The sequence below is a fragment of the Salarias fasciatus genome, chromosome 11, assembly GCF_902148845.1.
Source record: "Salarias fasciatus chromosome 11, fSalaFa1.1, whole genome shotgun sequence".
Lineage (NCBI taxonomy): Eukaryota > Metazoa > Chordata > Actinopteri > Blenniiformes > Blenniidae > Salarias > Salarias fasciatus.
In genome coordinates, this window is record NC_043755.1 from 26024933 (window position 1) to 26045080 (window position 20148).

The 20148-nt window shown below is 41.8% G+C and overlaps 1 protein-coding gene across 1 annotated transcript; it reads right to left on the reverse strand.

Moving 5' to 3' along the window:
• Positions 1 to 18047: 18047 nt before the first annotated feature.
• LOC115397241 (zinc finger protein 239-like) lies at positions 18048 to 19850 on the reverse strand. The gene is made up of 4 exons (XM_030103472.1): positions 19829 to 19850; positions 18884 to 19717; positions 18380 to 18631; positions 18048 to 18061 (listed from the first exon to the last, which is right to left on the reverse strand). Exons 1-4 carry the CDS (start codon positions 19848 to 19850, stop codon positions 18048 to 18050), a joined length of 1122 nt encoding a protein of 373 aa, XP_029959332.1.
• Positions 19851 to 20148: the final 298 nt, after the last annotated feature.

Genomic DNA, 20148 nt, shown 5'->3' on the forward strand with positions numbered 1-20148 from the left:
GCAAACTTGAGAAGCGAAATTACCCAGAATGCATTTCGCAAGACATGCCAGAGGTGTAAACACACAGCGGTGAGTAAAAAAACTCTGAAATATTAGCGTTATTGTTTAACAGAACGTAGTTTTAACGGTGTTTTAGGCGAGAATATAGCTGTTTAGAATGTTGATACGCGGTCAGTCTGTCCACATCAAGCTTATTTGAAAATTTGTTCTGACGATTTCGGACATCTGGGGACTGGACAGCTTAACGAGGCGAGCCGGTGCTGAGCTGCTGCATGTCGGCTGCAGCAGGCTGTGACTCTCCGCTGTGCTTAAACAGAGGATATGGATCGTTTTGTGTGAATTCAACGGTGTCTTGGTCCAGTTTAATCTGTTTCAGAGTATTTTTTTTATTTAATTTTTGTTTATTTGAATGGGACAGTGCACATTAATGAACATGTTGAAACATGTAAACATGTCGGATTGTAGCTTGATGCTAATTTCCATCCGTAGTCCCATTTACATAAAAACATATCAAGACAGTACAACATTTCACAGTAAGAATAAATAAGAGCAAAGAAAAGGAGCAGTATTAATATAATACGAGTACAAGCATTGACAGTGAAAGATACCAAAAGAAAAAAAATAAAAAGTAAAGAGTAAATCTGCTCAGCTGAAGGAAAAGTTCACGTTTAAAGCTGTTTAATTTAACTTTAATGTATAAAATGAGAGGTGAATGTTAATATCGACTATAAAGTTCAGTCTCAGTGTGTAAAGGTCTTCTACTGGTTCTAATGGTGAATGTTGTGCATTCAGATTAAATCTATGAACTGTTTCAATCAAGGGGCTACTGAGGAACCAGAACCTGGTCCAGAGGTGATCTGCAGCCAGATGTGGATGGAGGGAGGTTTGTTTTTTCATGCTTCAATTAATGCACGTGTGAATAATATATTGTGTTGGTAGTGTGTGATTCTTTTTTTTTTGTCCTCCTCAGAGACTTTGGGACTTCTGCAGGGTTGGCTGTGACGCCAAACAAGCTATAAATATAAGAGATATAATCTGAAGGCCTGATCCAAGGTGTCAGACCTGGTTCTGTACTTTGAATGACACCAGAAATGCTTCCTGTGATTGATAAATTGTGATATTATAGTAAGAATTCACTGTGGACATGTTTGTGTTTCTGATTATTGAGATAAAGCTTCTTCCTTCCAACAGGTTGTCAGTCTGGAGTCATAAAGGCTCCTGGTTCTGCAGGTCTGAGTCTGAACCTCCACCCAGCAGAACCCAGCTGGTGGAGACCGGACCAGCTGGTTCATGGTGGATCTGAGCAGGACCAGGGCCTCATGACATCCCAGGTTGTCAATATAGGCCTCAGTAAACCTCCCTTTGGCGTCACAAACACCCTGCAGTATGACGGAGGGAAAAACATTCTGTTCAGGGAGCAGATGTTTTTGTGGTTCTGCAGGAGGACGACTCCAGCAGGACGGAGAAATGCCTGAAGACCAGAAGAGCAAAGCTCCAGGTTCCTCCACCTGCTCCTGTCTGGAAGTGGATCACTGAGATGAGGTTCATCAGCTCATCCACAACACTGAGGACGCTCCAGCAGAACCCTGCAGAACCAGACTGGAGCTTCTGACTCCATCCAGGGGATTTTTCCTGGAGCAGAATCTGTAGAATCTGTTCTCCCAGGAACCCCTGAAGACTGGAGTCACTTCACCACCTTATCATTGACCTGTGCATATTGTTGTTGTTCCTGGAAAATAAAAGAACTGTAGAACTTTTAAAAACATGTCATTTTTTAAAACTTTCCTGATGTTTCCACTTATTTTTGCTTTTATTCTTGAAGGTTCTGTTGAAGTTTGTTTAATACATTTTCCTTGAACTCCTAACTTTATTTGTTAGACATCTGTTTCTGATTAATATCTGTCTTTGCTTAATAGTGGAACACATTGATGTATTTACTGAAGAGAGAACTGAATAGTGATAATGATGTGTTTAGCTATATAATGTTTATTAGACTCACGTAAATCAGCATCATGAAGACGGGAGCAGATGGATGACAAAAGGCACACAGGTATGACAGGCAGTAAAACAAAGTGAAATAATTGTGTTTGTAGAAATGCCTGATCAGCTGCTGTTACACTGAGATTAGCTCCAAGTTGTTAAACAGTAATTGAAAAGCTGTATAGGAGGGTAGGTAGGTAAGAGTAACTCTGTATTACACACAGCATTTATGTGACAGAATAGGTACAATCAGTTTTGCCACATTTTTCTGCAGTGTAGACCATCCTGTATTGTCATTTTAACCTCTTTCCAATATTTAATGCAGCAACTTTCTGTATAAACTTGTTCCACACCAATGTCTCTCGTCCTCTAATACTTCCTGATCATTGGCCTCACTATAAATACTCATCTTATGTTGCTTTTTGATCCATCTTTTAATGTATGAATGAATGAAAACTGTCAGATATTGGCGTTGTAGACACACGAAGTCATCAAGTCCGCATGTTCCAATTGTGCATTAACTTCGATGCGTTCTTGCCTCGTCGAAAGTCTGGACTCGAAGTCCGACTAACAGGTGTGTACTCTCCAAGTCCACGAGTGCGCACTCGCGGACTAAGAATTGAGAAACGGCCTTTGTTTCACCTTGTTACCTGTCACTGTTCAAGCCCCTCTGTAAACATGAGCGGACCAAAGAGAAGGAAAGTGGACAGTGACTGCTGAGTGTTTAACAACAACAACACTGTTCACACTGAAATTAGAAAGTTTTTCTGCTGTGTTATGAAAAAATCCATATGGAAAGTTTGGAGGTGCGTCTTTTAATTAAAAGCAATGTGTGCATTTCCACACAGCAGCGGTACAGCAGCTTCATTAATACGCCCCATATCGGTCTTAATTTCAATTTCTAGTTTCTAGTTTCTGCTCCAGGTCGGATAATTAAGGAGTGGCTCAGTGAAAACAGTCTGCAGCTGAATTCAGACAAAACGGAGACTCTGATTGTTGCCCCAGACAGTGCCATGTCTGCCATAAAACACCATCTTGGTGACCTGAACTGTTCAGTTAAAGGCAGCCTAAGAAATCTGGGTGTTATTTTTGATGAAGGAATGTCCTTGGAACACCACACCAATCAGCTTGTGAAAAACTGCTTTTTCCAAATTCGGAATATAGCTAAACTTCGCAAAATGGTGTCCTTCAAAGAGTTGGAGTTGATTGTACATGCATTTGTCTCATCTCGCCTCGACTATTGTAACAGCTTGTTCACCTGTCTCAACAAAAAAGAACTGGCACGCCTTCAAGAGGTCCAGAATTCCGCTGCACGGCTCCTGACCCGCACTCGTAGGAGAGCCCATATAAGTCCCATACTCAAGGACCTACACTGGCTCCCTGTTTCATTTAGGATAAATTTTAAAATCTTGGTTTTGACGTTTCGGGCTCTACACGGGCAGGCACCGGACTACATCAGGGGCCTGATCCAGCCCTATGTCTCCACTCGCTGCTTGAGGTCCTCCAACCAAAACTTGTTAATGGTTCCCCGCACATGTTTCAAAACTTGAGGGGATAGATCATTTAAGGCAGTGGCACCGCGTCTTTGGAATGAGCTTCCCTGCTCGCTCAGGTCTCTGGACAATGTTGATTCTTTTAAAAAGCAGCTAAAGACCTTTTCTTTGAACAAGCCTTTTAGACTGTATGGTACTGTTTTTATCTTGTATATCTATTTGTTTTCTGGCCTGCATGGTACTGTTTTATCGTGCATATTTGTTATTGTAGTGATTGTATTTTGTATTTTCTATTTTGTACAGATTATTTTTACGTGAAGCACTTTGTGACCCTGGTCTGGGAAAAATGCTACACAAATAAAGCTTACTTACTTACTTACTTACAGCCGATGTCTGCGTGCTTGACGTGCACAGTTGGCTATTATTGAGCTTGAAAATATGTTTTGAATGTTGAAAATGATTCCATTAATTTTTTTTCCCAATTAATGTTGATTTCCTTAACTTTGTACCTTTGATTGAAATGTATTAAAACAGATATAATCTCCAGGTTTTAGAATCACAGTGCCTATGCCCATTTCAATCTATTTACATTTCTCCTTCCAGTGTTGTGCATAATAGTGTATAAACACCATATCTTGCAAATTCCTTGAACTAAGTTATTAACTGATAAGGGCTATTTTGTATATTTGAAAGTGTCTTCTCAAAAAGGACTTACGCTTCAAACTGATGTCTACAGAAGAGCACTAGGGCTGGGGAAAAAATGGAATTTATAGTCCTCACCAACTTTTATTTATTTTTTTTGAAGGGTTTTCATTTACAAATAATACATTTAACATTTTTACCCTCATACAGTAAACAAGTATTGAAAACAGTACTAATAGTAAATAAAGTGCGTAAAAAAAAGAAAAGAAAAAAGAGAAAAGTTTGCACAAATGAGCTATTTTTACAAAGTTCAAAATTATACAAATTCTGGGCGCATTGGCAAAATGTATGTCTTCCATTTTTTCCACATTTTTTTCAAATTTATCTTTTTGAAGTCTATTATGAAACGTGATTCTTTCCATGGTATACAGAGAGTAGACAATCTTATGCCATTCATCCAGTTTTGGGACTTCGGGTTTTAACCATTTATTTGTTAAACACTTGCATGCTGCTGAACTCAATATGCCAAATAATTTCTTTGATTCGTCATCTATTTCCACTGTGTACAAGCATCCAAACAGTATCTCATCCCAGTTTAAGGCCGTCTGAAAATTCCAGACTGCTCCCAATTCTGATCTGATGCTGCCCCAAAAGCTCTGAATCAGGGAGAAGGACCAAAACAGGTGGAAATGGTCAGCTTTATTTACACCGCAACCTCTCCAACAGCTGGATGAGCCAGAGTAATGGGAGCTTTGAGCTGGTGTTATAAAAGAATGATTCAAGCGTTTCCAACCAAAATATCTCCATGAATTTGAACAAGATATTTTCCATTGGAAAGCGCTATGTTTCAGCCATATTTCGGTTGACATTAAACTAAGTGCCTCGTGTTCCCATTTTTGTTTTATATATTCTGTATTTGATTTGTTTGTGGCTTGGAGACCCTTATACAATCTAGAGATTAATTTCAACCCGGAATCATCCTGGTATGATCGAATAAATACATGTACAACAGGGGTTTCAAACACTGTTTTGTCAATGAAACTATTAATATAATGACGAATTTGTAAGAACCTGAAAAAAAATCATTGTTCTTTAAATTATATTGTCTTTGAATTGACATAAAGTCTTTCCTTGTGGAAGAGGGTGCAAAAAGACGTCAAGGCCAGCCCTGCCCAGCTCTCATATGTCTTGTCCATTCTGTTTGGTGCAAAATCTAGGTCACCAGAGACCCACCTTAATATTTTTATCTGTCGATGCAAATTATTCTTATTAACAAACTTTAACCAAAGCTTCAATGGCAAATTAATCCATTGGTTTTGTTCTTGCATCTGTTTCCTAATAAGTCTTTTGTCTCCCAGTACCGCTTGAATTGGACAATCATTCGTAAGTTTTGTTTTGATTTCTTTCCATCTGGCTTCATAGTCTGTATCACACCAACATACCAATACTCTAAATTGAGATGTCAAATAATAGTCCCTCAAACAGGACAGGGCAGGGCAGGGCAGGGCAGGGCAGGGCAGGGCAGGGCGACCCCCCCCCCCCCGTCTCCCTAGGCAATTGAAGAGTTTTTAATCTCATTCTCGGTTTTCTTCCTTGCCAAATGAACTTACAAATACTTTTATCTCATTGATTGAATTGATCATTGCCAATAACAATAGGTAGTGTTTGAAATAAGTACAAAAATTTGGGTAGGATGCTCATTTTTATAGTCTCAATACGCGACTCAAAATTAAATATTGGTATTAAGTCCCATCTTCTAATATCACAAATTATTTTTTGATGTAGGGATTTAAATTTCATATCAAACAATTTTGTTACATCCTTTGGAATATTTACGCCAAGGTATTTTAAAAAATTTGTGTCCCAATTTGTTTGAATTTTAGAAGTCATTATTTTATTTGGATTGTGGTTGAAGCTAAGTAATTGTGTTTTAGGAATGTTTAGCTTATAACTAGATATCGCGCTAAATGAGTCTGAATATGAAAGTAAATTCTGTAAGGAAGCATCTGGGTTTGTTAAATAAATTAACACATCATCGGCGAACAACGACATCTTATGCTCCTGGCCACATATTGTCACTCCAGTAATATTTCTGTTATGAATAATACCTTGACTCAGCGTCTCAATAAAAATTGCAAATAGCAGAGGGCTCGTTGGACAGCCCTGCCTATTTCCTCTCTCTCGACGAAATGATTTGGAGAGGGAACCTTTAACTTTAATTTTTGCTCTTGGGCAAGCATACAAGGCTTGTATTGTTCTTATAAATGATTTTTGAAAATTAAATTTTTCTAATACTTTGTACAAAAATTCCCAATTCACACGATGAAATGCCTTTTCAGCATCAAAGCTTAAGAGTAACATTTTTTCCTGATGTTTAGTTACATGATCAATAATATGCAAAGTTCTGCGAATATTGTCCTGTGTTTGTCTCTTTTTAATAAAACCGGTTTGGTCCAGGTTTATGATTTGAGGTCAAATATTTTCAAGTCTCTTAGAAATAATATGTGTTATTTTATAATCTTGATTTAGAACACTGATTGGACGGTAACTGCCACATTCTAGTTTGTCCTTTCCTTCCTTAGGTATTAAGGAAATTGATGCCTCATTCCATGATGGAGGTATTCTTCCTGTTTTTAAAGTGTAATTGAAAGAAGCTGTTAAAATGTGAACAATGAGATCCTTCATTTCCTTATACCACAACGCGGGAAATCCGTCAAGGCCTGGTGCTTTATTTGATTTACAATTTGAGATGCCTTTTTTAACTTCAAGTTCAGAAATGTTGGAGATTAAACACTTGTTTTGTTGATCACTTACTTTGGGGAGGTTAACAGTTTTCAGGAAAGCTTCCATGACATTAGTATCCACTCCAGGTTGAGCGTATAATTGTTTATAGAAAGACAAAAAGGGTTTTTGAATATCTTCTAGTTTTGTAGCTACTGTATTTGTATTTGGGTCCTTTATTTTATAAATGGCATTATCTAACTGTTGTTTTTTCAGTTTGAAAGCTAATAGTTTTGCCGATTTCCCCCCTGTTTCATAGTATCATTGCCACATAAAGATCATGCTTTTTTGTATTTCGCTTGATATTATCTTGTTAATTTCGTTTTTTGTTTTATCAATTTCAGTTTTTAATATTGGATTCAAATTTGCTTTATGGGCATTTTCCAAGGTTTTTAATTGTGTTTGTAAAAACTTAAATTGCTCATTCCTTTTCTTTTTTAAATTAGAAGTATAACCAATGATCTTACCCCTCATAACTGCTTTCAATGCATCCCAAACCATAATAGGTGTCACTTCATCGTTATAATTCTCTATCAAATAATATTTAACATCTTGTCTGATATGCTCCTTCATAGAATTTAAGATGTTTGTATTTAACGTCCAGGAGGTTTCTCTCTTTTCTTCACTAATGATCATGTCCATATATACTGGAGCATGATCCGACAAATCTCTAACCCCTATTTTGCAGCTGACCACTCTATGTAAATCATTTTGAAATATAAAAAAATAATCCAATCGAGAGTAGTTGTTATAAACATGAGAAAAAAAGTGTAATCTCTCTGAATTTGATTAAGTTCTCTCCAAATATCAAGAATCATAAGTTCTTTCATTGCCAATGTGACTTTTTCCTGTCAATTTATTTAATACTTTTGTCAGTGGATTTGATGAATCCAGACATGGATTGAGTCGGAGATTCAGATCACCCCCCAGTATCAAAATGCCCTCTGCTTCTAAGGAAATCAACTCAAATATACCCTTATAAAACTCCCATTTGGACCCTGGGGGGGCATATATATTTATTACTGTAATCAAAGCACCCTGTAGATAGCCTTTGGTTAGAACAAATCTCCCCTCAATGTCCGCTTTTATCTGAATAATATCAAAATTTAATCTATTTGAGATCAAGGTTACCACACCTCTCTTTGAACTTTGAGAACAACATGATGATAATTGTTTGAATTTCCATTTTTGAAGTTTTCCATGTTCTAATTGAGATAAGTGTGTTTCTTGCAGTAGAGCCAACTCTATTTTCTCTTTTTTCAGTTTTTACATAATTTCACTTCTTTTAATGGGGTTCCCTAATCCATTTACATTGTATGAAGCAATTTTAATTTGTGTAATACTTTGCATTAAACAAAAAAAAAAAGAAAAAAAAAGAAAAAAGATCTTCTGCAAACATAAGTGCATCCTTTGAACATAAAATAAAAAACAAAACTGAGAACATGCGTTATTAATAAAAAATAAACACAAGGAGACTCCCAAAGAGAGGACTGCTACATTGGCCCTGGGGAAGGGGAGGGCCGCTCTGTCTTCTTGTATCGGAGCGCCCTCTTCAGCCTGTCGGCTGTAACGTGAGTCTGCGGGATCTGCCATTAAGTGCTGAGAAGTTAAGACCCGCCCAACTACATGAGTAAGTGTATTTATGTCCTTATCATTAATAAGTAACTAAGCGAAATTTACCAATATTGAACTTCAGACTAAAGCAAATAAATACCTCAGTCTTTTCAAAGAGTCCCGTAATCTTTACATCTGTCCTTGAGTGATTTCATTTATTTGCCGACGAAATGACTGCAGCTTTTCTTTAAATCCACCAGGAATCTTGGCTGCTTCTCCTTTCTTCTTCCTTTTGCCACTCGTCTGCCACATCCGATGTTTTATCTGCTCCATAAGCGGCTGAGGGTGTTTGATTACGCTGACTGGCAAACCTCTCTTCGCCATGTCCTCCGTTGCCTCCTGAGCAGAATTATATGTCACCGTACCGCCGCTGTAGTGCACTCCCAGCCAGGGCCGGCGCGGGCTTCTCAGGCACCCTGGGCAATCCCGACACGAACGCCCCGTGGTAGTGTCGTGGAGAGTCGCACAGCGAGAGTTGTTGAGCGGGGGGAGGGGGGGGGGGGGGGGGGGGGGGGGTAGTAAGAGGCCGCCGACTGTCACCGAAAGTTGTCGAGCGGGGGGGGGGGGGGGGGCATCGGCAATAGTTGTCGAGGGGCGCGAGCGAGCAAACCACGCAGTGCGCTGCTCAAGCGGCCGTCACAGACACGCACCCTGGGCGGTGCGCCTCACGGCCTCATCAAGCGCCCCCCTATGGCTCGGCGCCCTGGGCAAGTGCCCCGGATGCCCAGCGTAATCGCCGGCCCTGCTCCCAGCTTAGCCGGGAAGGGCGTCTGAAATCGGATGTTTTTCTCTCTGAGCGCTGCCTTTGCCACGGTGTATTCCTTACGCCTCAGTTGTTCTTCAAGGGCATAGTCATTGTCTAAATAGACCTTTTTACCTTGGAAATCAAATCCTTTTCCTTGCCATGCACATCTGAGAATATCTTCCTTTGTTCGATAACTAGCAAACTTGACCACGAAGGACCGTGGAGGGGCCCCAGCTGGGGGCTTTGCTCCAAGAGCGCAGTGTGCTTGCTCTATTCCCTGTGTTGGTTGGGGTGAGGCCGAGTCCATTTCGGAGCACAGATTCCACAAAATCGATTACTGATAAGGCATCGTCCTCTGCCCCTTCAGTTACACCGTATATCCTGACGTTCTCGCGTCGTGAGAGCCCCTCCAGGTCCATCAGTTTAGACTCGACTTGTGTTTGAAGTTTTGCTAGCTCGATTAGCATCTCCTCCGACACCTGTATGCTACATTCCGCTGCCATTATCCATTGCTCTGCTTCGTCCATCCTCTTGGCGATGCCGTTCATGTCTTCTCTCATGTTGGCAAACTGATCATTGTTTTCCCTTCTAAAATCACGAAGTTCTTTAAGGATTTGCTCAAATTTTCCGGCCTCGCTCCCATTTTCCACCTCATTTGTCTCGTCCTCCTCCGGATTGCTAGTGCTGCTAGCTTGTGAAAGTGAATCTTCTTCCTTTCGTCTTGTTTTTTCGAGGCTCAAACTTCTTGGTTTTTTTGGGCATTATCGTTTCCCCGATCCTTAATCCACAGGAACTATAGTTTCGAGTTGGTTTCAAGGGAATAATCTTCAATGTAGTTGGGAGCACCTTCCTTATGCTGCCACCATGTCTCCCAACAGACCGGAAGTCACCAATCTTCCTCACCAACTTTTAGTCCTCACATCTCTCCAAAAAATAATGAACCAGAATTTTAAAATATATATATTTCTAATTAAAAGTTCTTTAAAAGGCATGACAGAAATTATTCACATCAATTGCTGTATTCAAAATATTTTTATGCAGTGCTTTAGTACATCCGGCCCAAACGGTCCAATACTCCTGGCCCGGCCCCTCTGTCAAATTTTAGAACTCATTGTGGCCCGCGAATCAAAAAGTTTGCCTACCCCTGAACTCTGATAATGAATGAAGGCTCGTGTCCCAACTGTTTTGAGGACAAGAGTGGAACTGAAGTGTAATGTTTAACATCTCGTCACCTCCGTTATATTTCCCTGTCAGCTGCGCTCTCTTCTTTAGTTTCAGCGACCTGGTGGATCTTCTCAGATAACTACAGATTGGAAGCATTGTTCAATTAATGTTTTGTTCCTGCTCCTGGCAGTGTTTGTCAGCAGCCTCTCTGCCGGTCCTTTATGCAAACAGCTCACTATGCTCCCCTCCCCCAGGCACGCAGGAAGCTGTTTAAACTCGAGGGGGGGGCACTTGAATGAATGGAAGAGTGACGTCATTGTATTTTGTTTTTCCTGTGCATCTCCACCGTTGACGAAGTCGGGCGGACGTGACAAAGTCACGTGATCTACCTAGCAACCAATGCCGGCATTTTTAACAAGGGGAAAAAAAAACGCCTTTGCAGCATTACCATCTACCTACGACTCCGTGATATTTAATAGACTACTGACCTTATTGTGTGATAAAGGAGGGCACATCTTGTACATTAGGATGAGTGGTGAGTTTCATCTTGATTACTTGGCCATTTAACATGTTACGCCCTGAAATATTGACAATTCTGAAGCCGCGTTCACTGAGGTCAAACACAGAAAAGGAACGATTTTGGTAAAAAAAAAAACTTTTTCTGGAGCTGGAAATGGATCCTCTCAGGTTTGAGGTGGAGGTAAATTAGGAGGAGCTCTTCCGAAGAATAAAAAGTGGAATTAGAGGAGAACACAAAAACGCTGGCTGGAGGACGATCACTGCAGTGATGAAGTGTGTCGTCTGGACGAACGGACACCAGCTGAGGTCTGAAGAGATTATAGGTCCATTAATTTAACCCTGATATCACATTATATAGCTCAGATTTTTATTGTTTCGTTTAATGATGTATCAGAGTCAGACAGCAGCGGCACTGTGGCCCGGTCTCCTCCCCACAGTGCTGACGGTCAAGACACACACACCCAGCACTGGACCAGGTGCCGAGCAGGACCCCGGACCGAGCGGACTCGGGAATCAGGCCTCGAGGGCAGCGCGTGCCATCCGCTCCTGGTGCTGTTTATATTAAAGACAATTTATAGAAGTCTGAATAAAATGTTTGACTTAACATCCTGTCTGTATTTAATCTCCTTTTAGCTAATATGTTACATCTTGGCTCCTGCCATCACATCACTGATTAAATAATTTGCTAAACTTTAGGGTTCATTCACATTTCGGTGGCGGAATGACCAGCACCCTATCAACAGCACAATCATAAGCAAAAGCATGATAACAATACAACTTTAAGAATCCAGCTATGAATCGAATTATTAATAACATTTAAATAACCATACTCGACCATTCTATCTGAATCTGATCATTAAGAACATTTAAATAACCATTCTATCAAATTTGTCTGATGTCTTAGATTCCGTAGAACTTTGAATTTTGAAAATCGGCAAAGAAATATCTGAGATAGACACATTTTTGCCTTTGGCTTTATCTGTTCCAATTTTGTACCGATTTTCGAAATTTCAAATTGTACATAATCAGAACGGTTTTCTCTTTATATATAGGCATGTTTTATGAAAGTTTAAGTTTTGAAATTACTCACATTTAGAGACTATTACATGCTGGCGGTCCAACAGATTTTTGTGCTTGTTTTACTTTGTTTTCCCCTCTTTCAAAATGGTGCCCTTGGTTGCTAGGTTTGTGACGTCACGCCGACTTTGTGAATAGACAGTAGAAAAAAGTAGACAGTGCATGTGACTCCAAAACATGATGCCTACTGGGAAGTGTCAAAAACCTGCAATATCACAGTGTCCACCAGGGGCTGGCTCTAAAAAGGCTGTGACTCCATAGACTCCAATTCAAAATGAAACCTCAATCAAACGGGATCGGCTGAGTTTCTACGGTTCAGAGTTGTTGTTTCATTGCATTTCATCATCTGGAAGACAGATGAGGTGTTCCATCTGAAAATATATTAATATTGAATTTTATGTAGAGCGTTAAAAGTTTCCATAATGAGGGGCGTGGCTACTTGACTGACAGGTCTGCTCTGGAATGATTGACAGATCCTTCCAGGCTTTCAGGAGGTTTACATTAAGGAGCCGACATTAAGATTAAGTTCTCTTATAATTATTTTCCACAGTTTGTCATGGTCGATGTGCAGTTAGACCCAATTGCAGAGAAACAAGCAGGATTAATTATGGAACCGGTTTATTCAGTGCAGGAAAACCAAGAGGACTGCAGCTTGGCAGCAGCACCACAGGTTAGCTCGAGGCGAGGTCGTGGTGAGACCGTGGCAAGGATGTGGCGTGACGAGGTCATGGCTAGGTCATGGCGTGACGAGGTCCTGGCGGGACCGTGGCAAGTTCGTGGCGTGACGAGGTCCTGGCGTGGCGAGAAAAGGTGAGAAAAAGGCAAAACAAGGCAAGACGAGACAAAAACCTCCTCGCTACTTGGCAGAGCAGCCAAATCCTCTGCAGCAGTTAGGGAGTTTTGTGAGGGAATGCCTCTGTTTCATTTTGGGCTATTGCCTTCCCTCGAGTGGCCACAGGGAGGCAGGCTTCGGGGTGCCCATTTCGAAATGGTCTACCCCACCGGGCTCCACCCTGGGACCGGCCCCTTCACTTGTGGGCACTTTCGGTTCGGGGGAAGGTTTCCCAAATCGACCCGGCCGCCAGAGGGGCTACTTTTATCCGCTTTGGGGGACTTTTTCTTCCCTGTGGGGCATTTCCCATACATTTCAATGCCGGGACGCCATAAGGGGTACTTTCCTACACTTTGGGGGACTCCCCCTCCCAATCGGGAGTCTATTCCCGCGATCTTTGGGAGAAGGCCTCGAAAGGTCTCGGGTGACCAGTGGGGGGCAGGGGGGTTCCAAGTGGGGCGTTTCAGTTCACTCTGGAGGACCTTATCCCCAAACCTTTCCGGAAGCTTCCCCGCCGGGTTGGGTGGGCAGGCGCTGACGCTCCATTGCCTCTAGGGGTAAATATATATATATATATATATATATATATATATATATATACACACACACACACACACACACACACATATATATATATACACACATATGTATATATATATATATATATATATATATATATATACGTATATATATATATATATATATAAACTCTTAAGTTGGATAGTTGCATTGACTGCTTTATGTTCCCGAAATGAGTCCTTCATTTTTGGCTACTTCTTGATTTTGAAGAGTAAACCAAATGTACCTCATACAAGTACCCTGGATATGAAGGCTTCATTTTGGGTTACTTTGTCACTGGGAAAAGTAACCAAAAATGAATTGGACATAGTTGAATGTACCTTTGGAAGATATCATGCGTCACATATGATGCATATCCATATCTCAACCATTTCTGACGTCGTTGAATTTGTTGGAAACATAATTTAATGCACTGCCTATTGATCCCATGAACCTGTGATCAACTCCAGAGGGCTTTCTGTGCATCATGTCTTCATTTGGGGCTACTTTGTCAGTTTGAAAAGTACCCCGAATTGACTTCTTCATTTCTTCAAGTGCCCCATATTTATCAGCTTCAGTTTCGGGTACTTTTCAAACCAAAGAAGTCCCCCAAATTTACCTCCTACTTTAGGGTCACTCTCAAACACAAGCAGCCCAAAAAATGACCTCTTCATTTAGGGCTACTTTTATCAGTTTGAAAAGTACCCCGAAATGACTTGCAATGGAAGTTATCTTCTCTAACCCTAACCAAATTGAAGTTTTCATTTTGGGTTACGTATCATGATTGAAAAGTAGCCCAAATTCACCTCCTTCTTTATAGCTGAAATCAAAATCTACTTTTTGGGCTACTTCTCAAATAGAAAAAAAATGTCTGAAATGAAGATTTCATTTTAGGCTACTTTTCAAAACTGGAAAAGTAGCCTGAAATGAAGACTTCCTTTTGGGCAACTTTTCATAATATAAAAAATAGCCTAAAATGAAATCTTCCTATCGTTGCAGGGAGAGATCGGATTGATGTCTTCAATTTGGGCTACCTCTGCAATGGACAAAGTAGCCAAAATTTACCTTCATGGAGTACCAGGGGTGTGGGAGGTTTACCCGGCACCCCAAATTCACTTCCAGTGCGAGGTTTCCCCGGCGTCTAGAATTCACCTCGGAGCACCAGGGGCATGGGAGGTTTCTCCGGCGCCCTGAATTCACCTCCAGCACGAGGTTTTCCCGGCACCCTGAATTCACCTTGGAGTACCAGGGGCGTGGGATTTTTCATTCGGGCTACTTCTTAAACACAAAAAGTAGCCTGAAATGAAACCTTCCTTTTACTGTAGGGAGAGATCTGATCAATGGTTTCAATTTGGGCCACTTTTCAAACCAAAGAAGTCCCCCAAATTTACCTCCGACTTTGTTGACTCAAGCAGACCTCAACATTGAGGGCTACTTTTTCAGTTTGAAAAGTACCCCAAAATGAATTCTAATGGAAGTCATCTTCTCTCAACCTAAACAAACTGGAGTTTTCACTTCGGATTACTTCTCATGATTGAAAAGTAGCCCAAATTAACTTCCTTCAATTTAGGCTACTTTTCAAAATATAAAAAGTAGCCTAAAATGAAGTCTTCATTTTGGGCAACTTTCCCGCTTTTGAAAAGTAGCCCAAATTTACCTCCGTCTTTTGCAATGGCAGGAAAAGCCAGCTTTTCATTTCGGGCCACTTCTCAAAAACAAAAGGTAGCCCAAAATGAAACCTGCAGGGAGAGATCGAATCGATGTCTTCAACTTGGGCTACTTCTGCAATGGACAAAGCAGCCGAAATTTACCTCCACGGAGCACCAGAGGCACAAAATTTTTCCATTTTTTACTTTTCCAACAAAGAAAGTTGCCCAAATTGAAGACTTCACTCCATTGTGGGGAGAGATCAGACTGATCGCTTCAATTTGGGCAACCTTTTTAAACACAGAAAATTACCCAAAGTGAAGACTTCAATCCATTGTGGGGAGAGATCTGAAATGAAGGCTTCAATTTAGGCAACTTTTCAAAGACCAAAAGTAGCCCAAATGGAAGCTTTTGTTTCAGGGAAGATCAAAACTGATACCTTAATTTTTGGCTACTTTTTCAATTTGGAAAATAGCCATAAATGAAGGCTTCATTTAACGGCACTTCTCCAATGGACAAAGTAGCCCAAATGTACCTCCACGGAGTACCAGGGGCACGAAAATTTTAATTTCGGGCTACTTATACAAGACAGAAGGTTGCCCAAATTGAAGAGTTCACTCCGTTGTGGGGAGAGATCAGACTGCTCGGTTCAATTTGGGCTACCTCTTTAAACACAGTGTTTCCCAAATTGAAGACTTCATTCCATTGTGGGGAGAGATCTGAAACGATGTCTTCAATTTAGGCTACTTTTGGGCACTTTGGCCTAAAAGTACCCCAAAGGCTCCCGTTGGCGCCCGGGAGTGATGTCGTGGCCCCTCCCACCTCAATAAGGGGCACCCAGGTCACTTTGGGGAACTTTGTCCCAAACGCTCCCAAAGTGCTGGGAGTGATGTCATGGCCCACCCACTTCGGTAAGGGGCACCCCAGGTCATTTTGGGACACTTTTGCCCGAAACACCTGGAAAGCCACCCGTTGACTCTGGGGGCGGTTGTGGTGGCCTCGTCCACTTCAAGAAGGGACACTTTTTCATTTTGGTAGAGTTTGGGACAAACTGTCCCAAATTGACCTGGGGTACCCCTTATGGAAGGGGCGGGGCCATGACGTGACTCCGGGGGCCAACGTGACACTTTGGGACAAAGTGTCCCAAAATAACCTGGGGTGGCCCTTCAGTTTGGGCTACTTCTTGTGGTTGAAAAGGACCCCAATATGAAAGTCTTCATTTGGGGCGACTGTTTCAATGGGAAAAGTACCCCAAATTCACCTCTTTCGCCTGAGGGTCTCCGGCAATGACAACCAAGTGACCTCTTCAGTTTGGGCTACTTTTGGAGCTTGAAAAGTAGCCTAAAATGAAGTATTAACTTGGGGCTACTTCTTTTCAATGTGAAAAGTAGCCCAAATTTACCTCCTTCGCCTTGGGGGTCCCGACCTTGTCTTCATTTAAGGCTGCTTTCTTATTGGAAAAAGTAGCCCTGACTTACCCATTACCGTGGGTTCACTTTCAAACACACGTACACAAAGTGACCTCCTCATTTAGGACTACCTTTTGTGGTTGAAAAGTAACCCAAAAACAGTCCTCATTTAAGGCAACTTTTTTAATGGTAAGCGTAACCCAAAATTACCTATAACCTGTGGTTTACTTTGAAACACGTGTACACACCCCAGGGGTCAAGAGCAGTCACCTGCAGGCCCGTCGTGTCGTTTCGGGGCGTTTTGGGACAAAGTGTCCCAAAACACTGCGCATGCTGGCAGTGTGCCAGCATGCACAGGGGATTGTCGCGTCGGTTTCGGGCTTGTCTCAGTGATTGGCTGGCACCAGAGGAGAGTACCAATAGGGAAGCCCGTAGGTGGGCTAAGCATCACAAGAAGTAGAACTGATAAGCCACACACACGCCACATACATTCCCAACCCCACTCTCAACGTCTCCTCCCCACTCTTCTGCTAACGAACAGTGGCATGCTGGGTAAGCAGCGACCGCTGATCTACTGAACTGAAGCAACTATCTAATGTCATTGCTATGAATGAGTGTGGGTTTGGCTTTTTTTTTGTTGGGTCTTACTTCTAATCAAGACTCCCTTTGGAACCATGATCTGAACTGATGTACCCCCCACCCCCCCAGTACCAGTCTGAGTTCCTTTAACTCAGTTTCTCTCAAGACGGAGTGCCGTAATTGGCTGCCTGGGCATCTTTAATTTCATTGTAACTTGTTGCAATGACAATAAAGAGCATTCCATTCCATTTTGAAAACCTCTCAGTCTGACTGAATGGTTAGAAACACCAACTCTTGGACAAGAAACTTCACCAGCCTGTGACAGCAGACATTTTGGGAATCATCATTGTCAAAGTTTGGAACTTTATTAAGAATGGAAGCCGAAAATCAGTTCTGAAGGATTTGGCAGATTATCATCCAGAAAGTCTTCAGACATTGAATATATCTGCAGACAGATGCTGCATGGAAGCAAAAGCTTTTTTTTTCTGCCTGAAGCATTAAAACAAAAAAAGTTTAATTAAGACTCAGTCACTTCAACTAAAGAAAAAAAACACATCAGATTTATGTCAGCATTTTATAAGCACTTCAGAAAAACTCCCATTTTTACACAAAAAACTCTTGAACAGTTTGAACAGGGTTAAACTGGTGATGTGAAACTGGTGACTGGTGAGATTTAAAGGAGAACTATGCCAGACTTGCTTTATCGCTCCCCCTACTGGTCTCCTGTCAAAGCTCTCTGTCGTAAACATTCTCCGCAGCCCCCCTCCCCCGCCCCGTGTTCAGAGAGCTTCCCACTTCCGTTTCCTTTTTTTCCGCTCGTCAGAGTTTTTTTCTGTCTTTTTGGGTCTGCCATCCGTGAGCACCTAAGGGTGGCGTTGCCAACACTCGAAGGTTTCATGTTTGTTGTACGCGCTTTTATACTTGTAATCCCGTATGAGTGCCGTAAAGCAGGTTTGTTGTTGCGAGATGTAGTTGGGTCCTCTCCTCTGAAATTGAAACCACTGTTTTCAGGACACAGACCCTGGGGGGAGGGGAGAGAACGGCGAATCACCGTGCCAAGTCTTTGTTTCATTTATTGAGATAAAAAAGTTGCATATTTCTGCTATAATGATTTGGAGCTACAGAGGAACTTCCCCAATGAGATCGTCAATAGTCTTTCATCACCTCATCTTCAAGTGAATTTTCATGTGTCGCTGAAAAGAACAACGATAACCGAAACTTTTCCCACATGTTTCACAAGCATATGGCTTCTCACCTGTGTGGGATTTCTTGTGGACCAATAAAGCGTGCTGAACACGGAAACATTTCCCACATATTTTACAAGGATACGGCTTCTCACCTGTGTGAGATCTCTTGTGGACCAATAAAGCGTGCTGAACACGGAAACATTTCCCACATGTTTCACAAGGATATGGCTTCTCACCTGTGTGAGATCTCTTGTGGACCAGTAAAGAACTCTGATCACGGAAACTTTTTCCACATGTTTCACAAGGATACGGCTTCTCACCAGTGTGAGATCTCATGTGGACCACCAAATGACTGTTCTGATTGAAACCTTTCCCACATGCTTCACAAAAATATGGCTTCTCACCTGTGTGAGATCTCATGTGGACGAACAAATAACTCCGGGTAATGAAACTTTTCCCACATATTTCACAAGGACATGGCTTCTCATCTGTGTGACATCTTATGTGGCGCAACAAATTACAGTACCGTCTAAAGCTTTTCCCACATGTTTCACAAGGATATGGCTTCTCACCTATGTGACAACTCTTGTGGACCAACAAAGTACTCAGACGTGTGAAAGTTTTTCCACATGTTTCACAAGGATACGGCTTCTCACCTGTGTGAGATCTCTTGTGGACCAGTAAAGCACTCTGATCACGGAAACTTTTCCCACATTCTTGACAAGGATACGGCTTCTCACCTGTGTGAGATCTCTTGTGGACCAGTAAAGCACTCTGATCACGGAAGCTTTTCCCACATGTTTCACAAGGATACGGCTTCTCACCTGTGTGACATCTCATGTGGCGCAACAAAAAACTTCGGGTAATGAAAGTTTTCCCACATGTTTCACAAGGATACGGCTTTTCACCTGTGTGAGATCTCATGTGGACCACCAAATGACTGTGCCGACTGAAAGTTTTCTCACATGTTTCACAAGGATACGGCTTCTCACCTGTGTGACATCTCTTGTGGACCAACAAAGTATTCTGACGAGTGAAACTTTTCCCACATGTTTCACAAAGATACGGCTTCTCACCTGTGTGAGATCTCTTGTGGGCCAATAAAGCGTGCTTAACACGGAAACATTTCCCACATATTTCACAAGGATATGGCTTCTCACCTGTGTGACATCTCTTGTGCACCAGTAAAGCACTCTGATGACGGAAACTTTTCCCACATGTTTCACAAGGATATGGTTTCTCACCTGTGTGACATCTCTTGTGGACCAATAAAGCACTCTGATCACGGAAACCTTTCCCACATGTTTCACAAATTTTCTTCTTGTCAGTGACCACTCCTGCCTTTGGATGTAATTTTGGTTTTTTGCGGAACGGTTCACCACATGTTTCCTCACAAAGTTTTTGACCTTCAGCCTGCTTCTCTGAAACAGGAATATCAATCAGTTTGTTCTCATGGTGGACTTCAGAGTCCTGAGAGAGGAGCTGCTCAGTGTCCCGTACTTCTTCTGGTTCTCTCAGGTCACTTTGCTCCTCCATAGAAGGAACTTCAAGGCTTTCACTCTCAAACTTAAGAATAAGCTGCTCTCCCTCCTGGCTGGTACCCAGAACCTCAAGTTCCTCCATCTGTGGATGTTCTGGTTCTTCTTGTTCCTGTTTGATCTGTGAAGGTTCTGGTTCTTCTTCTTCCTGTTTTATCTGTGGAGGTCCTGGTTCTTCTTGTTCCTGTTTGATGTGTGGAGGTTCTGGTTCTTCTTGTTCCAGTTTGATCTCGGGAAGTTCTGGTTCTTCTTGTTCCTGTTTGATCTCTGGAGGTTCTGGTTCTTGTTCCTCTCTGACCTGTAGAGGTTCTGGTTCTCCCTGCTGTAGACAGCAGCTTGTTTCCTGTTCAAAGAGCTGCTCCTCTCTGCAGTCGTGGGGCTGC

What these genes read in the sequence shown, in the direction of transcription:
- LOC115397241 (XM_030103472.1), bottom strand. Translation starts at nt 19,850, where the DNA reads ATGGAGGAACTTGAGGTTCTGG. An exon ending in GGAGGAACTTGAGGTTCTGG is followed by an intron (nt 19,718 to 19,828) that starts GTACCAGCCAGG and finishes AAGTACGGGACA; the next exon opens with CTGAGCAGCTCCTCTCTCAG. An exon ending in CCACAAGAGATCTCACACAG is followed by an intron (nt 18,632 to 18,883) that starts GTGAGAAGCCGT and finishes GATCTCACACAG; the next exon opens with GTGAGAAGCCATATTTTTGT.